Genomic DNA, 15,294 nt, shown 5'->3' on the forward strand with positions numbered 1-15,294 from the left:
AATAATCATGGATATTCTTATCTTTGTTCTCACCCATGTTGTTGAATAGGTCTAATAGTTGTTTTCCTATCGGTATATCAAATCCAAGGCTCTTGTCGCCTATACTAGGAACTTGTTTGGTTATGTGTAACATTAAGCATACAAGTAAGTTACCAAATCTAAAAGTCCCTTTCTTGTCCTTCTTGATTTTACCTAAATTATCAATTAACTCATCTTTCAGCCATTCACATACATCAATTTTCACATTGTCTTTAACCATGTCATAAGCACTCTTAATGCATAAACTTGAAACTGAGTTAAGTTAGTTTGCATGAGTTACTTTGTAACCTAGAATCATGCTAACAGATCTCACATTTATATCGGTCACATCATTAACCCTCAGAGACCTTCTGTCAGATGTTGAACCAGCTAGGTTTGTTACTAGGTCATTTGAGACCTTCTTGGTTTTGTCTAGTCTGCTACCGGTGGAAGGTAACCCTGTTACAGCTTTCACTGCTTCCTTAGTAATTTTATGAATTGAGTCTAGCCAGAAGAATTCACCATGTACCCTGCTCAGTACTATCCTAATGACTTCCTTAGGAAAGTTCGAAATGCTAAGGATCTCAGTGAATCCTAGGGTTTCAACAATTTTATGTTCAGGCTTCACATTTCTGGAATCATCACATATAACAGTTTTGAACATGTTTTTGACTTCTTCATCTCCTAGTTCTTCTATGTGGCAATGGATGTATATTATGGGATCTTCTGCGAAAATAACTCCTTTGGGGATTTGGTAGAATGCACCAATATTGTCATTTTTTTAGTTGGAATATAGGCCTAGGGCGTTTGGTAACCTCGACTACAGTAGGGTTAGCTATGAATTTAGGTGCAGAGGAGGATGCCATGATAATAAATACATTTTTCTGCCTTACGATTGATTGATTGTTGAAGTGCTTGCCTCTTGCTCAAAATGTCTTAGCTCTGGAGATTTCGTGCTCTTCGAGTGTTTGAATTCACGGTGAAGTATAATGGAGCCAAAACCACTGATTTATAATGTCAATTTTGCCAACTACCACAATTAATGCATGTCGGTGAGGTAACCACTAACCTTTTGTGTCGGTATAGAAGTAATTTCCAACTTCTCATCATCAACCGAGGGAATAATAGCATATGTCTTATTTTATTGCCAAAACCCTCAAGGAAACTTTCTTCAATTTGATGAAGAACTTCCTGTCGGTGGAGCATTACTCTGTCCTACTGGTGGAGCACTACTTTGTCTTGCCGGTGGAGTGTTGATTGGTTCTACCGGTGGAGGAATATTCCCAACATTATTTAGGTCCGACTTTCTAATCCATTGTTTTGAGAATTCTTGCTTAACCTCTTCAACTTTTTCTTTTCCTTTCAAACTAGAACTTTTGTTGTCTATCGGTGATCCTTTGCTTCTGTAGAATTTTGCAATATGCCCAGTCTTGTTACATGAATAGCAAGTCACATTATTCTTTTGAATAGGTTTCCCATAACCTATATCGGTTTGTGTTCTACATTGATTAGATAGGTGTCCAAATCTTCCACAAACATAACATCTAACATTCATTCTGCAATTTTCAGAGTTATGACCAACTTTGTTGCATTTTGAACATTGACCGATGGGTGTGTTGGTGTTCCGATAACTTCTAGATCTACATTGGTTTGCTCTATGACCATACTTATTACAGTTAAAGAATTTTACATTGAATTTATAAGCAGTAGGTTGTCTTACTAGTTTACTGTGATCCTGTGTGTTTGCAGTACCAGAGCTTTCTCCAACTTCAAAGCCAATTCCACAAGTGTCACCTTTAGGTTTCTGTTTCTTCAGTAAGTCACCAAGTTCCTCTAAGCTTTTCTTGAATTTTTCTTTGTGCTGATTTTCAATATCCAGTTCTCTTTCTAAGATCTCTTTCTGTCTCATCAGTTCATTGGAGTCATTATGTGTATGCATTAGATATGTCTTCAACAAGTCATTTTCATAGCTAAGTCTTATGTTCTCATTTGCTGCATCACTTAGTCTTTTGGTTAACTCTTCTTCATTCTTCTTTCTATCTTCAATTTCCTTGCAAAATCTCATAGTCATATCCTGCATCTCATTCTTCATTGTCATGTTCTCTTGTTTTAGCATGCTTATCTGATCATTAAGTGATTCTTTTTCATCATTCTCATTTTGCATCTTTTCACATAGTTCTCTTCTCATGTTTCTTGCAATGGTAAAATTTTCTTGAAGTGCCTGGATAATATCCTGAGCTGCCTTTAGATCATCTTCAAGTTTGATGTTTTTCAATTTTTTCAGTATCATAGTCTGAGAGAGCTGCTTCTAGTTGCTTCATCAGATTTTCCATGTTTGTCGGTGTCAAGATCTTCCTCAAGTTGTTAGGCTTCTGAAAATAGAGGACCAAGCTCCGATACCAATTGTTAGGATTCCCACAGATACTGAGAGGGGGGGGTGAATCAGTATCTAACCGATATATGAAATTTCTTAACTTAAAGCATATAGAACATATTAAAAATGTGTACCGGTAAGCAAGAAGAAATGCTATAAACAGAGATAAAAACAACCACATGAAAAGCACACCATAACACAAGGATTTAACGAGGAAACCCAGTGTGGGAAAAACCTCGGTGGGATTTGTTACCCACAATATTCACTTGCTGGCCAATAAGAGAATATTACTATTACAAGAGGGGTCTACACATGCAGGAAGGTCAAGTGCCTAGAGCTCACTGCTCAAATAGAAGTCTCACTGACTTACAAAATGGATTATACAAATCCAGTGTCTTGTATTGCTTCAGAATAGCATCTATAATGCCAGATCCAGTATGGGTTTCTGCTCTACTTCTTACATAAACCCTTAACGCATAATAGGTCTGCCTTATTTCGCCTAATTACATTCTATCATCTCTCATCTATCTATATCTCAATGTCCTACAATGAACTCTTATATATATGAGTCATTTTACATTATGCCAAGTCGGCTTACAAAGATTTTACAATAATAAACAAAATATATTATAACAAAAATCCTATCGGCCTCTGTGCCGGTAGTCTGAGTGTCGGTGTAGAGTTTGTTCTTGCTAGTGCCGGTGTAATGCCTTGCTGATGTCATAGGATTGTAAGGTTGCCATCAATGACAAAACCTTCAATCACCTTCAATGTCTCATTGGAGTGTGCATATGCCAACAAAGTACTCGTTATTCAATGTTTAATGTGATATATGATAAACTGTGTGCAACATGGCAATGCGATATGTATTCACATGATGTATATGTATAGCACAATTTAATTTATGTCATGTAGGGAATATGGTAAATACCTACTTAATGCAACCAATTATTCAATAAAATTCATGTGATGTAGCAATTTGATAGATCTTTACATGATGTACATGTGTAATTTGATATAAATCTCCATGTAATGTGGCAGTATGATACATCTCTACATATTATAATGTGTAAAATTATCATTAATTTTCTACATATAAATATGAATCTCTATTTACAATAATTGAGCTAAGTAAAAGGGAGGGGTTCTTTAAGGAACTTCCACCTAATTATAAATCACTCTTGACAATTCTTAGTTTATTATTTACTCTATTGTGGAAGTTCACCTAGATTATATTATTTTCATTAGAGAGCATACTAAAGGTAACTTTTATATAAATAGGATGAAGTTTAGAAAATGGAAATGATACTAATAAGTTGGAAGGATAGAAAATGGTAGGAATGATACCCCTAGTTTAAAGGTTGATGTTGAAGATGGCTAATAAAAGAAATAAGAGACTAAGACGACAAATGATAGGAGATCTAGAATAGACTCTATATTAGGCTATGCAAAACTATGGTAGAGACATCATAGTGTGGCTACAACTATTATAGACTTGCAGTATCAATCATTACAATATTGTATCAAACAAATGTAGAAGATATGAAAAGTACATAAAAATGGTTAAAATTTATTCTATAATTAAAAATTAAGTTTAATGATAGAGGGCACTTGTCATGGTGGAGACCTTAATAATTTAGACTAAGATTTGGAAAAAATGGTGTGAGACTTCTTATGAGTTGTTGTTTAGTGCTTGTACATATCTAGAATTTGATGTACTTGTAGATAAAAATGGACCAAGCACTATAAATATAGACAATAAATATCATTGTGACTATAAAACATGCTAAGTACATGGAACAAAAATGAGTGCATAATATAGAAAATAGACACTTCCTGTGGAAAAAGCAGTCCGTATATAGAAAAGAGACACTTTCTATAAATCATCACAACTAGTAAAATAGGAAACAATAGACTTCCTTTAAACGGTGAACATTCATTGATTTTGATCAAAGTTTCAGATGTCACAAAGAAACATAACACCATTTTTTTCTAATGTGAAGGAATCATAAACTATTTATGATGCCCTGCTGATTATCCTCAATTTGTCACTGCAATCGTCCCACCTGCTTTCAGAATTTTTCGCTCAATCTGCAATTAACCCAAACCCCATTTTAGAACTTGACTGCAAAATAATAACAGGATTTTAGATTGTGTTCGAGTTTAAGTGATAATTGCCTCAAACAGATCTTCGAGCTTGTTCTTGAGAAGATAATACTCCTGCTTTACTTGTTGCAGACACTGCAAGCACCTGCATTTAATCGAAAATTGAAAACAAAAACAAAAACAAATGACCAACATTCTAAGAAATCTTTGATATAAAACACTTCAGGAATCATGCACTTAAAGATCCAAAGGAGAAAGGGTGTACCCATTTTTCTTTTTCTCTTGACAGAAGGCACGAAATGTGATGCATACGTTCTTAACTCTCTGTGCCCCTACACTGCTCATTTCAAAACAATACTATAATTGTTACTTAAATTTCAGAATGAAAATGTTTCTGGCAACAACTATACATAGAACATGAGTGATGCAGAGCAATTTCCATGCCTTGAGCTGCTACCCTTGAAATGATGCAAATGGGCATCCAATTTTCTGTAATCCACCGGTTCTTTATTCCTGCATATTACCATGAAATCATTATATAAGCCCTCATCTATCTTCCCCAACTCTACTAAAAATAAAACAAATTATTCAAGAATTTGATACTTTTGATAGCTAACTCAAAATTATTCAAGTTTATTCGAAAATAATGTGAAACATATTGAAGAACGAGTTTAAACAACATACAGTGTGGTCTCGATGTTATGGAGCAATTTGAGAGAGTCGTCAAAAAACAAGGAAAGCACTTCTTCCACAAAACGAGGATTGCTTTCATCCTGTAGCTGCTCCAGCTGAGTATATTGTTCATCCAGAAAACCCTACAACACAACCCAAATAAGTTTTATTGTGCTTTCCTATCAAAGTAGAAGACTATCACAAACTATGAGTATTCAAAACCTCACACAAGCCATGAAAATGAAGTAAAAAGATTGAACAATTGAAAAAAAATTATTGGAAACAAAATTTTCAACCTCCTCGTAAAGAAAGTTGATAAGATTATTGTACTGTTGTTGCAACTCAACAGTAGCCATTCTCAGCCTTTATAAAAGCGAAAACAAGTGAAAATTATGATGGGTATGACAGTAAGCTCCCTTCGAGGACTTAAAAAGCTCATGATCACTTCTTGTTCTTCACATACAATTTATAGTGTCCTTCCCTCTCTCTTGAATCTTAGGGATTACATCGTCTCACCAACTTTTATTTTATTTCTCACCCAAAAAAGCTATTTTATTTTATTCTATACCAAAGATTTAGTCTCTATGATTCTGCTGTGGCTTTTTGCATGCCAGGTGGTTTGTTTCTGTTAATCCACAAGGATTGGTGGATGCTCATACCCTTTCATATAAAGTTAAAGGTGAATAAATGAAGACTTTCGATTAAGTTATTCTCAGTAGACATTTATGTAAGCTTGCTGTATTTCAGAAACGGATGAGACTTATTCCACTAAATAGAATTAGGGATTGTTGAGAAAAAGGTTTCATTTATTCCCATTGCAATGATTCTTTTTCAAATGATTGGGCACATTCGAATTTAAGATCTATCAATGCATGCGCCGAATCGTAGGAGACAGGACATGTTTAGAATATCACTTTTGTTAGAGATAAAAAGAAGAATCTAATTCCATGTTTGCTTCTGTCAGCATTTAAACACATCCCAGTGCAATTTATGGAAACACAAGCAAGCCCTAGATTCAGCATTGCATTGCGTACCCAAAAAGGAGTTTATCTCCTTCCTTGATTTTTTATTCGGTACTGAACAAGTTCCTTGTCTCACACTTGTAGCAAAAACTTTCTGAAATTTAGCCAGACATTCTATTAAAAGCCAGCAATGGAATAGACACCGCTGAGCTCCAACCAAAATGACATGTAGATGCGATTCTTTGCTTTTTTGCACTGCTATATATCCAATGCTTCTCACAGGGAGAAATATCAAAGAAAGCATGTAGATGCAATTCTTTACTTTTTAGAAGTCAAGGTATATTATAATTGTTTTTTAGATGTAAATTAATGGTATATTGAATATTTTTAAATATAATGGTAAAACAAATATATGTTGGTAGAAGGTGGTGGAAAAGTTAGAATTAGAATTTGAATATTTCAATTTTTGGGTCATTCATGTTGTTCCTCAAAATTGAATTAGATCAATCTCATGTCTAGTTTAAAAATGGATTGGATGGATAACTTAATCATCTTGAAGGAGCAAATATATGAAAATACACATGCAAATAAAGATGCAATGGGAATAGGTAAATAAATGCTCATTATATAGTGATTATTATTGTAAATGGGATTGAAATAGAGATTGAAAGGATTTAGACTATGAGTCAAGCCTAGCATAAGAGTATGCCACTTATTAATGTGTTATTACCACTTGTTAATGTGTTATTACATTAAGTCATTCCACCAAGGTGGACACAAAACTAAATAAGAAATGGCATGGATATAAAAAAAAAATATCATTAAATTTTTTGTCCACTTTGATGTACATGTGAATGTAACATAAGCATAGCCTCAAAGTATATGAACATTCTTAGCCAACATTAAAATAAATATTGAAACACTAATAAAAGATAAAAGATAAATAAATAAAGGATACTATCTTTATAAAATGATACAACAATTTTTCATACATTCTCTTTGGTATGAGAACTTTAATAAAATCTACATAATAACAAAAATCTATTAACCAATTATTTCTTGCCTCATAATTAAAATAAGCATAATATTCAAGGTGATTGACTTGTCTATGAAAATGAAAACTAGAGAGAAGGGATGGAATATTATACTCATATAAAAGTGATATGAAGTGAGTTCCACATTTAATATGTTGATCTGATAGAGATCCATATGATATGTATCCACATGATGAAAATGTATACATAATTAAATTTGTACAATATAGTAATGTGGTAAATATTCGCTTGGCATAGTTTTGTATTTCAGTAAATATTTATATTATGTAGCAATGTGATAGATCTTCACATGATATAGGTGTGTAATATAATATATAGATTTCTGTGTGATGTGCCAATGTGATGGATCATCACATGATGCTAGTGTGTAACATTTAGTCAATATCCATCTACATATAATAATGGGTCTTTATTTGGCACAATTGGTTTGAGTTAAAGGGAGAGGCCCCTTAAAGGCTTCCACTCAATTTTAGAGCTCTAAATACTTTTTAGTTAAAGTCATATCATTTTGTATTATACTTGTGCAATTTGATAAGCATTCTCTATATCAACAAATGAGTGAAATACACCATTTTAATGATGTAGCATGAATATTATTGTACCATCTCAAGTCTACTTATGTCATTTAAATGTCTTAGCCAAGAGTGGTGATTTATAATGTAGTACTTACCCTAATGATTGAAATGAATTAATAAATAATAGACAAGGAGAGTATACAACAAAAGAAACAAAACAAGAATTTTGGAGAATATAAATAATAACTTAAATTATTATTTTTTTAAAAAAAATGCAAATTGGCTACCCATTAACAAAGAGATTCCTTTCAAAAACCTGGTTTTACTTAATCAAAACAAAGAGATTTCAACACATGAAAAAACTCATTGTGAAATGAATCAAATCCTCTTCTTGATAAGATTACACGGCTCTGGTATGATTGTGATATCATTGACACATATCTCACATTCTTATATTCATCTTCATATTTATCATTTTAATTAACTTTGTATTGATGTTTTACTATAATTGGCTACTCCTACCAAGAATGTTGGAAGCTTCCTCTACTCCTAGATTAGGCACATAATATAGTTTATGGAAAACATGGAAAGAGAGAAAAAAAAAACCCCAAAAAAAAACCAACAAACAAAACATTTATGAGATCTTTGAGAATAAAATTCCACCAAGCATGCTAGAAAAATGTTGGCTACTCCAAATGGATAGTCTCATGTCCAAGAAGTTAGGAATGGCAATTTGGGGTATCATAGTCATGGATACTTCCACACATAACTTAAAAATTTGTTGGCAACCTCTAGATAAGGTTGGTTCTTATCTAAATTAAGAATTAAACTAGTGCTTGGAAGAGAAATGGATAGGGGAGATAAAGTTCAAAAAAGGATATAAGGATTAAGAAAATAAAAGAAAAGTGTGACAAAGGTGCAAAAATAGGGAGATATTGATGAGTACTTCTTACAAACCATAACCAAACTTCATCAATGAACATGTAAATGCTTATGGTGGGGATTTCTCAACTTACTTTCCATAAGATTACTTGTGAATGGAAAAAAAAAATTAACGATGTCTATGACTAGTGGGTGTCCAATGCTATATGTAGCCCACTTCAGCCTAAGGGACATAAGTATACAACCACAAAAATATTTGATATTTACAATAGATGGTGCTTTTCAACATAATACAAGAGAAAAAAAACCTTGAAACATCATTTTATTTACCAATAGCTAAAAGACTAATTTGATTAGTTGGTCATTTTTACAACAACAAAATCATAGCTTCAAATTGTAAAGATAGCCAAAATATATAGGATAAACCATGTAGATATATATATTTTTAAGAGGAGGCAATATTAGACATATATTAAAATATAGTTGAACCAAGGGACCACAATGACTTGCATGCTTAACCTAAAGTAGACATCTCCTTTTTACGGTAACTTCCCTCAACTCCTCTTAAAGGGGGGAAGAAGTTTTACATTAAATGTTTCAAAGAGTGAAACCACAAAAAATGATAACTTTTCAACATACATGGCTCTAAAATATTTTTATAAAATAGGATATTTTATTAAAATAAAATCTACTGATAAAATCACCACAAGATTCCCTTAAAAAAGGTAAATGTTTTCACCCTCCTAAACGTTTGTACTTTCACATTTTAGAGCTAATAGTTTTTTCTTTCACTAAAAAATGTGTGCTTCTAAAGCCACATTAACCTTATATGCAGAATGATATACCAAGATCTCAAGTTCCTATTAAACCTTATATGCAAAATGATATACCAAGATCCCAAGTTCCTATTAAGTGAATGACAAGGCTCAACCCTTCTCTTTAAAAAGATTTCACTTATATTCCCATCATTGAAAACCTTTCTACTTCAATCCATCTTAATTAAGACAATGCCTATAAACATGATGCTCAATATTAATTGATTAAAAATAAAAAGAAGAGTGAAATGGCTTCTAAATTTCAACACTCAAAGGACATTACAACTTTCTAAAATATTACATAATTATGCTTTGTATTCGATAAGCTAAGCAACATGAACATGCTTAAAAGAATTAGTCTAATTGCTAAGGATAATAAGACTCATAATGATACTTACCAAATTATCCCCTCAAGAACTTCCATTTATCATCCGCCCTACTTGTTTCTTGCATCTAGTATTTGATATTTTATGTTCATCTAAATATTTCATCCCGTCCATCCAATATTACTTTGGAATCATCTATCCATCCTACCATACCTTGTATATGGGTCATCCCACATAAGTGGGTTACACTTTTGATCATGAAGAAAACTCTGTCATTTGTAAAAAAAATTAAGCACCTTCAAATGAACATATCCTTTGTTCGAAGGTCTTTTTATGTTCGCTTGAACACCCACCTTTGATAAAGCATGCTTAAGTCGATGGATTTGTTTGAAGCCTTTGTCAACCCATTTTAACATTATTTAAAGGTGTTCATTCAAACCCTCCTTTGAGATTTGAACAAAGGGGTGTTCATTTGAACCCCCTTATTTGGCCCTTGCCTCCCTCCATTTACAATTTTTTTAAAATTTTTGGCTTTTGAGTTTAAAGTTAAGGATCAAAATGGATTAAACCTGACAAACATAGTTACATGATCATAGTCCTTGAAACAAGCTTTCCAACGAGTATAGTTTGAATATGTTTTAATTTTATTATACATATTTTTTAAGTTAACATAGATTTTTCACCAAACATCAAGCTCTTTGTTCTACACACGTGGAAAAATATTAGATTACCAAAAAAATTCTGAAAAATATCTATCTAATTGGTATTGATGTCCTTGATCCAACAACAAAAAAACTAAATTCTGATACAAACAAACACCTATACCTAAATTATAATTGGTTTGACTTCAAAATTTAATTTTTTTAAAAAATAATAAAACATTATGAAACCAAATGCATGCCCTAGATATCATCTAGTTACAAATTTAAATTTGAAAAAACTAAAATTTTATCCTTCGTACAAAAGAAATTGTGTGCTTTATAGTACACCTCACTCTTTAAAAATAGTGTTTATTGTTAAAAACTAGTTATCGAAAGAGATGGAAAAAGAAATGCAATTTTATTATAATTTAAAAAAAAAAAAAATAGAATCTAAAGACAAAATATCACAAATCATAGTTTGCATCATCTTCAAATTCCTCATAGTTTAGCAACTATAGGTGTTGGAAAGTGAAAATTTAGTTCAAAATGTTCATATCAATGTCAAGTTTGGCCAAAAAGTGTAACCCACTTGTAGCATCATAAATTGTACACCCCTAATTAGAGTTGTCCAATTCCATGCTTAGGTTAGCACTTGTCTTAGTGTATCTCAATGCATTTTGCATTTTCAAGGTTCCTTTAAGCTTTTAATTATTAATTTAATTAAATCTAAGGTCATCTCTCATCAATTCACATATTATAAAATTGGGCCCTTAATCCTAAGCATGCCCCTTTTTATTTTATTTAAATTGATCCTAATAAAGTCCTATTTCCCATCTTTAAGATACATTTTCACATATCTAAACACCTTGGATTGACACACCGAGCTGGATTTGACTTTGTAATTGAATGATATTTCACATCCCTAGAAATTTGGAAAAAAGTTGATCGGACAGGTATGCCCACCATACTAATCCTGACTTTTTCTCCCCGAATTTTGGGATCTTAATTTGGCGGTATTATAATGTTCAAATCCCACTTTGTGTGAATTTTTATCAATTCTAAGTAGGCCTATTATCGAAATTAAAGTTAGGATTTCATATATAGAACCTTTCCTTTCCTCATTTAAAGGATTCATTCTCTAGCAATTGAAGGAAACCTCTTATGAAGTAAAAGTACAGGTTTTAATGTGGAATCTACAAGTTGAAAATTCATCATTCATTAAGTCTTCTGAAACCTTTTTTATCATCGATGGAAGCTTAGGAGATATTCAAGAATAATAAGGAGATCACTGACTGTTGATTGGCTTGTACCTCTCCCTTAGGTTTGGTATGGTTTCATGTTATTTTTATATCTCTATTTGAGTTTCATATCATTCATTTTCAGATTTACATTATGGTTTTAGATCTACATTGTATTTATGATTTGAAGCATTTACATTACATACATTTTAGGTTTTTACTCAAAACATAGGGTAGAACTCTAGTTTGCATTTTAGCTCATAAGAATCTTACGAACACATGAGATTCTAGGGTACACACACTTTTCAATACATTATTGGCTATTTGTGGAGGTGGAGATCACCAAAACAAGGGGCTTGACTAAGAAAAAATCCTATATTTAACTACATACACACCATTTTCAGATCACAAGTGCAAGTACAAGTTTCCATCAAAGTTGTGAATTTTTAAGAAGTCTCAATCAACAATCAGGGATCCATTTGTAGAATTTGGACCTAGATCTCTAGGATCAGAGTGCCCAATGCCCTAGTCCTTCTCAATCAATTGCAGATTTTGGCAGTTCATATCTGAAGCAGTTCAATTTGAAGACTTCCAGTTTCTGGCACAATATAGTAATGGGGACCAAAGCGCCCAACACTCTTGTCTAACTCAATCGGGCTCAAATTTTAGTATCAGATGAACATAAGAATTCCCCTTTCAAATATGTACTCTGTGTTTTATTTTCATTCCTGTATCAATCTGTTAGTATAGTTATCTTAGTTGTTTTCATACATTTCATTAGGTTAGTTTGTTATTAATTTGCATTTAGCATATTCCCTTTCATATCAGTGAAGGAATAGAAACCCTAAAAGTATTCCTTGACTCTCTTTCATTAGAGAAAGTCAACGTGAATCACTTCCTTACGCTCTTTCATATTCCAATGTATGAATAAGACTGGGATTAGGTCTTAGCCTACCCGATCCCATTTTTCACCATCACACCACTATTGTGAGATCACCCATATATAATGCCCAAAACTATCTTGAACAAAACACTTCAATTATGGCACCTAATTTTTTTCTTTAAAAAAGGATTGCACCACAAGTTCACACAATACACATGCATATTTCATGACTTGTATGATGCCACATGATACAACTCACATAGAAGAACATCTTGGATATGTATAAGGAAGAGATGGACATCAAAACTATAAAAAAAATATTATTGGATGGTAGACATCCCAATGTCATAAACGATGTAAATATGGAAGTACTAACTAGAATGAGGTTTTAATACACAATACTATAAAAAATGATGGTATTCCCATAACAACCAATCAACTAATGTCCTAAGTAAGGTGAAAAGAAAGGGTCACACTTATCCCCAAGAAAAAATGAATATAATTGCAAGGAATAATTCATTGTATATAAATTCAATCCAATGTCTATTCTTCTAGTTATTACATTAATTAAATAATTGAATATTTAATTATGCCTACACTAACCTTTAACTAATATACTCTCCTTGAATGCAAATAACATTAAAATGAATATTAATTCTATTTTTTTATTATGATAAGTAGGGCTAGAAACTATAACTTAAAAAATATTTCTAATATCTAATCCTTTCTACATTAGCTCGATCCAATAAGAATGTGGCTTTAATTGAGTACAACGATGATGATGAAAAATATTTTTCTTCCCTTACATGAACATAAACCAAGGGTGCATGAATAAGGTGAGAGTGAGAAATAGAAATAACACAAGGAGAGGTTGTTAATTATTTCTTTTCCATTTCATATTTATTATCTCTATTTATTATTTATTTCACATTCGTTACATTGGTGGTAATTAATAAAAAAACAATTATACTAATTATAAATGACTAAAATCATAATCATTTAATATTTTGCAACATCTTTTTATTTTAATTAGGTTGTACTCTAACTAACTTGGATATTTCTACAAAAAATGATATTAACTACAATTCACCTACTTAATATAATATATGGAGCATCGTAAATTGTCATCGGGCCAATTCACACCTCATGTTTGTGCCCCTACTTTAGCACATCTCCCCCTCATCTCCTATCTGGGTTCGTTCAGTTCCTTAACTCCAGTTTTGATGCCATATACACCTACCAAATGCCTCTCTAGAGGGGTATCCTCCTCTCTAGGCCTAAAATTTGGTGCATGATTAAGGAGGATCGGGGTCATAGAACTAGAGCATCCAACACCCTAGTCCCCCTCAATGGGGCCCAATTTTCAAGAGAAGGAAGGGGCATATCTCTTCAATGGGAAATAAAATTGGTGGCTCTATATGATTTTTGGAGGTCAGCCTAATATGTAAATTGACCTAGGATCTCATATATAAAGACATTTGATCAACTCAATTCTGGGAAAGAATCATAGCTATTCATCTATATTTGACCTAAAGCATTCGTGAAGTGTTCATCAAGCATTTTCAAAGATCTTCAAGGTTGCATACTCTTCATTCAACCATTGTGGAGAAAAATTGCATTATTCATATGCAAGCATGTGTGTGTGATTAGGGTTTGTCATGTTCATGCCATTTCATATAACATATGTGATTACATTCAAGGAGCATAGCATCGTTATCAGTCATTGCAGATCCAAGGTATATCTTTCCACTGTTTATTTCAGCATTTACAATATTTTACTCAAGGTTAATTCCTAAACCAAGGTTCAAGACTTAGGCAAACCCCTATTTCCCCTTCTTTCTAGGTGTAGGAAGCAGGTACGAAGTTGTGATCTTCAGGATTAGCTTTATTTACAGAGACAAATAGATTCCCCTTTAGACAAAGAAAAGTGCAAAAGATTGGTGTGACTGGCATATCAGTCCTGACATTTTAGGAGCTCCTTTTGGGAACAAATTTGAATATCCTTACATTGCTCATATCCAGGTTTGTGGTTCAATCTGACAATTGTAATGCATAATTACTTCAATTTCAACACATTTACCCTAATTTCAACATTTTGCAATTCAACTATTTAAGATGACAATCAATTTGAATCTAGTAAACCTAATATTCGCAACCCTATCCTTGTTGATTTGTGGCTAGATCTATCATGTTTACCCCTCTTTAATGTAATGATCCGTAAGTCTAAATATTAGCAATTTTCATACATTTGATGTTGAAAACCCTAATATTTTTCACCATTACAAATACATAATAATGCCTTCATTTCTATTGATATGATAAATTGCCTTTTACAACACTATTACTTCTTTTTTTGAATAAAAGTGGCATAGGCCACTAAAAATGTATTAATTATAAGAAGAAGAATAAATAGTTCAAAAAGGGGAAAAGCAGACATCCTCGAACGCAAAAAATGCCCACCACCCATTTTAAAATGCCAAACCAGCAAAAGATTATTTGACAAAAATCATACGAAGAAGAATAAAACCCCAGACCCAAGCCCAAAAGACCTACCATCAAAAGTATATAGAGAGACTCGCCATTAAAAAAGCTATAGTGACAAAAAAAACCAGCAGAGAGGCCATACAAATGGGCCAAATATAGTTGATCCTTTTTAGATAATGTATATGTTGGTTCAATTGGAAGCTAAAATATTATAAAACATCAATGATTCAACCACATAAAACCTAAATCTGCAATCAATCCACCATACACCAATGAAGAACCTAAAAACATGCAAACAACACAATATGAAATGTTATACCATT

The 15,294-nt window shown here is 32.5% G+C and overlaps 1 protein-coding gene across 1 annotated transcript; it reads right to left on the reverse strand.

Moving 5' to 3' along the window:
- Positions 1-4,211: 4,211 nt before the first annotated feature.
- On the reverse strand, positions 4,212-5,593 carry LOC131069797 (histidine-containing phosphotransfer protein 1). The gene is made up of 6 exons (XM_058005362.2): positions 5,467-5,593; positions 5,183-5,313; positions 4,943-5,011; positions 4,764-4,835; positions 4,571-4,643; positions 4,212-4,483 (listed from the first exon to the last, which is right to left on the reverse strand). Exons 1-6 carry the CDS (start codon positions 5,524-5,526, stop codon positions 4,433-4,435), a joined length of 456 nt encoding a protein of 151 aa, XP_057861345.2. The 5' UTR covers positions 5,527-5,593; the 3' UTR covers positions 4,212-4,432.
- Positions 5,594-15,294: the final 9,701 nt, after the last annotated feature.

Source organism: Cryptomeria japonica, chromosome 6 (genome assembly GCF_030272615.1).
Source record: "Cryptomeria japonica chromosome 6, Sugi_1.0, whole genome shotgun sequence".
NCBI classification, from domain to species: Eukaryota; Viridiplantae; Streptophyta; class Pinopsida; order Cupressales; family Cupressaceae; genus Cryptomeria; species Cryptomeria japonica.

What these genes read in the sequence shown, in the direction of transcription:
- LOC131069797 (XM_058005362.2), bottom strand. Translation starts at nt 5,526, where the DNA reads ATGGCTACTGTTGAGTTGCAACAACAGTACAATAATCTTATCAACTTT. An exon ending in TCAACTTTCTTTACGAGGAG is followed by an intron (nt 5,314 to 5,466) that starts GTTGAAAATTTT and finishes GTTGTGTTGTAG; the next exon opens with GGTTTTCTGGATGAACAATA. An exon ending in TTCAAGGGTAGCAGCTCAAG is followed by an intron (nt 4,836 to 4,942) that starts GCATGGAAATTG and finishes TGAAATGAGCAG; the next exon opens with TGTAGGGGCACAGAGAGTTA.